The 5,000-nt window shown below is 40.3% G+C and overlaps 1 protein-coding gene across 1 annotated transcript; it reads right to left on the minus strand.

Annotated features, from left to right (window-relative positions):
• Positions 1 to 653: 653 nt before the first annotated feature.
• Positions 654 to 2,465, minus strand: LOC137968394 (uncharacterized). Its single transcript, XM_068814979.1, has one exon. The coding sequence runs from the start codon at positions 2,463 to 2,465 to the stop codon at positions 654 to 656; it is 1,812 nt and encodes a 603-aa protein (XP_068671080.1).
• Positions 2,466 to 5,000: the final 2,535 nt, after the last annotated feature.

Raw genomic sequence — 5,000 nt, forward strand, 5'->3', positions numbered from 1 at the left:
GAGTACCCCGTAGTGTCGTCGGCATAAAATCTTAAGGAGCACGAAATATCTGAAAAGTTCGCATCATTCATATATATATTGAGGAGAAGGGGGCCCAAGATTGAACCTTGAGGAACTCCACTCTTCATAATTTGCCAATCTGACAAATTATGGTCTATCTTGACATGTTGCTTTCGATCAGTCAAGTAAGAACATAAAAGTTGTAGGGCGTCTTCAGTTACACCATACGCTGACAGCTTTGCAAGAAGCAAATTATGGTTAATAGAATCAAATGCTTTGGAGAGGTCTATAGTAATTGCTGCAGAATATTCGCTAGAGTCTAAATTTTCCCTAATGTCTTCGCATGTCTTGAGAAGGGCTGTTGTACATGAATGTCCTTTCAGGAAACCAGACAAATTCCCACTGAGAAAGTCAAGAGAAAACTCGTATAGCTGATCAAAGATAACTCTTTCGGCTATTTTTGAAACAGCCGATAACACAGATACAGGACGGTAATTAGATTTTAGAGTCTCACTGTCTTTTTTATAGATCGGAGAGACAATGGAAATTTTCCAATCTGTAGGCCAGGAGCTATTAATGATGCACCGATTGATTAATTTTGTAAAAGAACCGAGAATTGCTGGCTCAGCAAGTTTCAGCAGGCGTGGAGAGATTCAGTCAGCACCGGTGGCTTTATTGATTTTGATACTAGAAAGTATCCTTCTGATGTAGGAATCCCGGACAGGAGTGAATGAAAAGCTCATTTGTCCTTTAAATTTCTGTTCAATGGCTATAACACTGGAATGAGTTTTAAACTCTTCTGGCTGTAAGTTGGACATGTGGGTAGGCCTAGGTACTGCATGAATGAAATAATCGTTGAAAAGGTTGGCGACATCAATACTGTCAGAAATGAGGCGTCCATCTTCAATCAGTTGAATATGGCCGTTGCCTCTGTCTTTGCTTGGAAGTAAACAATGAAATTTCTTCCAAAATTCCCCAGGGTGTTCGGAGTTTGTGGATACATTAATGCAGTATGATTTAAGGGCGGAACGTTTTACAGATGTAACAAAGTTCCGTTGTTTCCTGTAGGCCTCCCAATTTTCAGATGTTTTGTTCTTAGTAAACTTTCTGTGTAAACGATTTCTTGTATTTAGAGCCTGAATAATTTTTGGTGTCATCCATGCCACAGTGTTACCGCGTACCAGTTTCTTCTTAAGCGGTGCATGACGATCAATCACTTCAGTGAATAATTTATACCAGTGCGCCCAGATGTCATTGATATCATCGTAAACAAACGCCGAGTCCCAGGGGACACTGTGTAAATCCTGGAGAAAAATATCAGCGTCGAACCGTTTCATTGAGCGATAAGTAATGAGCTTTGGTGGAGGTTTGGGTAGTTTCCATTTGCGAATTGTAACAACCATATCGTGATCACTGATACCGAGTTGTAGAGTGTTAGTATAGCAGAATCTTCCCGGGTGAGTTGTCAAAATAACATCAAGAAGAGTGCTCGACGTATCTGTTGTTCGGGTAGGCACAGTTACAGTGTTTGTTAACTGAAAACGATCACAGTATTCAGAAAACCGGTTGTCGGGGGAACAGTCATCACTGTTAAGCATATTGAAATTTAAGTCACCTATGATGAGCAGTTCATTTCGGTGATTATACAGATTTTCAGTCGTAGAATAAAGAGATGGCAAGAATTCCGTCGGTTTGTTTTTGTTTGGTGATCTGTAGCAGGCAAGGAGAGAAAACCAAGTGTTTCCCCTACCCTTTACGTCGATGCAAACAGCTTCGATTTCCACTGGCTCGAGTTGTCTACGTCTGTAAGCAGAAACGCTATGTTTAATATAAATCATTATACCACCACCGCCCTTTTTCCTATCGCGTCTGATAATCCTGTATAAGGGATGTTGGAAGAGCGAGTTATTGTAGCTGGAGTCAATCTTTGTTTCAGTCAGAACTAAGATGTCAAATAGCTCTTGTTTCAATAAAGTCCTTATTTCATCCATTTTATTTTGAAGACTATTGATGTTTTGGTGGGCAATCGACAGGTTAAACTTGTAGTAAGCCGCAATACTGGCCTTGTAGTCAGCAATGACACCGGGTTCAGAGATATCAGAATTCGTAGCAGTCGAATTATTAAACGAATCCCCGGTTGTATCAGAAAAGAAGGAGTCTGAAATCCATTTAAATGTACAGGCATTACAGTACCAGACATTGTCAGTTCTTGATAAACGGTTATATTGGTCCTGGGAAATATAAGCACATTTAGCATGGCACCACAAGTTGCAGCCGTCGCATTGTAGGGCTCGCTGATTGTTCTTGCATGGTTTCTCACAGCAAGCACATGGAAACTTCGTCGGGCCTGGATTGGGATTGATATCACCGCACTTTAAGAGCCTCTGATATTGAAACGTAGAATCCGCATTTTGATAATATCTGTGTCTAGAGTTGAAGAATTTATGCCTTCGTGGGCAGCGCATTCCCGCAGTGTGGTCAGTATGGCGGCTAGTGCTTACGACTTGGCCAGAATCCTCTTCTTTCAACAGGACAAACAAAGATTTATAATGTTGAATTGGGCATTCTAAACCAATGCACCAAGTAGTATGATCGACTCGGTGGAGATAATTTAGAAGAAAACAGTCAGTCAGTGTTAAAACACAATAAAAAGTCAGGAGCCCAAAAACGTGTGTTCGCCATCGCAGCCACATGAGCACTCTTTCCCCACATCTAGGTACGACGGAAAGCCGCAAGAATCTGGAACAAAAATTCATCTTCCAAATCGGCACCCTTAATCCTCACGGTATTAACGAACGCTTTTCATTCAAGTAATATATTCCTATTTTTCACGTTGCCATGTCACCACCAATAGCGTTGCTCCTACTCTACTATAAAAACTTCGGTCCAACAACTCGGCCCAGCGGTCTCTGTTTATGCCAAAAAGTCATTGAATGTTTTAAAACCTCGTGATCTTAAGTCGATTTTCTTTTTCATCTACACGGTTTGTCTGGGTATATTGAGTCAGTAAGACAAGTAACATGAGTACGAAACTGGATGTCAGTCCTCTCAAAATTATAGCTACAGCTGTGGCAGTTTCTATAACTGATTGATTGTTTTCAAGTGAGTTTTCTTTTGCACGAATGTCTACTTGATTATTCTCACGTCTTTGCTGTTTAGAGTTTTTATCCAATCTACATCATCCGGAAATTGAACAAGATACCCGTTCACTTTATCGTAATCCATAGTTTATCCATCCAAGATACTTAACAACTCCGTCAACATTCTCTTCGTACTCTACTTTAACCCGTGTGTCCCAATCATCGTTTCTCCTACGTGTAATTTCCGTTTTGATGGTCGTTTGTCTAACCTCGCTCTCTTATCGGCAGGTATTTGTTCCACTTGGGCTTTGCTTTCATTTAGCGAACTGTTTGCTCCTCTAAAACTTAATCGAGCTCGCTTTCTCTTTTTTCTTTTCTTTTCCTTTGCTACTTGGTTGTTACTCTCGTAACTTGCATTAATGTTTTGCTCACTTGCAACAATCTTGACGGCATGTAACCTCATCCACTTAAATATTCTTCATGAGCATCGCAATGTTACTACATCCCTCACCAATTGACTGACGATTTAGGGACTCGACGGCATTGTTAGTATTGGGTGTCGCGTCCCACTCTTCGTTATCTCGTAAAGTGTAGGCCTTAGAAAACATTTTTAGAATTCTCTCTCTTGTCCACCACCTCACCCAAAGCGCTGACTGAGACCAATGGGTATTGGTTTGTTGATTACAAGTAGCAGCTAGATCAGGTGTTAAGAGATGTTTCGCCTCGGCTATATTCTTTACACCACAAAGGACGTCGAAAGCCAAATTGACGTCAGTTTGATTCGTTAGATCTTGTATGGCATGTCCAATGTAGCGAAAGATTTTATATTCCTTTGCTTTTTGTAACAATATCAGTTACTCGATCAGCAGAAGTTTTCCGGTGCACAGTACACCCGCGCAAAATTTTCTCGCAGAGTTCCGCTCCGATAATTCTTTCAAAGCCGTTATATTCTGCTTGATCAAATTCTACCATGATCTGCCTAAGAGTCTGCCCATTTTTAAACGACGGGTGTATTTTAGTAACGTGGGTAAGTATTTCACGGATAGCTATTGCGTAGGCATCACCGTCTTGTTTATTCAAAAGAACTCTCGCAACCGCGTTAAACTCCATGGTAATTTCGTTAAAAGCAACCATGTTCAGTAATAAAGGAAATCCATTGTTATTTATGTATGTGATATCCACGTACAAATCTTTGGTGTTTCTCAGTTTCTCAGTCAGCCATTATAGTTGACAAGGCAGCTGACTATCACAAGAGCCTTTTCCTGGAGGTTTGGCATTCAAAGAGAGACCAGAATGCCGGGAATGATTATATAGAAATCCCTGACATTTATATTTCAAATGCATAATGTTCCTCGCCTCGCGCAGAGATCACGTGTACTTGTAGTCACGCACATACGCAAACATGAACGGTTGGATAAGCTGTCGCTTTGTTGCTTAAGGTTTTCGAAATGTCTTTATCAAATTTTAGTGACTGGATCAGTGTCCAAAATTTTTTATAATAATTATGCAAATTCCTGACTGCAATTTCAGCATGTTAAGTTTCTTTTTGTTTTGTATCAAAACTCTCTTTTTGCTTATTATAAATTAAAAAAAAAGAAACAAACAAACAAAAAAAGACGTTAAACTCTAGTGGATTAATTAACTTAAAGTTAATGGCTCCTTCAGCGCCATGAAAGAAATCCTATTGAAACAAAATGAAGTTAAAATAGAAACAGAATAAACAGCTCGAAAATGTGATGGACCGAATCATCATATGTGGGTTTTTTTTTTTGCATATAATATAAGGGCGTAGCTAGGATTTTCCAAAGGGGGGTCACCTTCTCTCATACCCAGGGTTAGTCCTGTTCCGGGACTCCCTCTTACCCCGCCCTGAAAATGGGCCTGGAACCCAGGCGGGAAAAGAGAGAGCCCTGTTTTACT

Source organism: Montipora foliosa, chromosome 1 (assembly GCF_036669935.1).
Source record: "Montipora foliosa isolate CH-2021 chromosome 1, ASM3666993v2, whole genome shotgun sequence".
In the NCBI taxonomy this organism is placed as follows: Eukaryota; Metazoa; Cnidaria; class Anthozoa; order Scleractinia; family Acroporidae; genus Montipora; species Montipora foliosa.

Coding starts and splice junctions, on each gene's coding strand:
- LOC137968394 (XM_068814979.1), bottom strand. CDS start 2,465: ATGCGCTGCCCACGAAGGCATAAATTCTTCAACTCTAGACACAGATAT.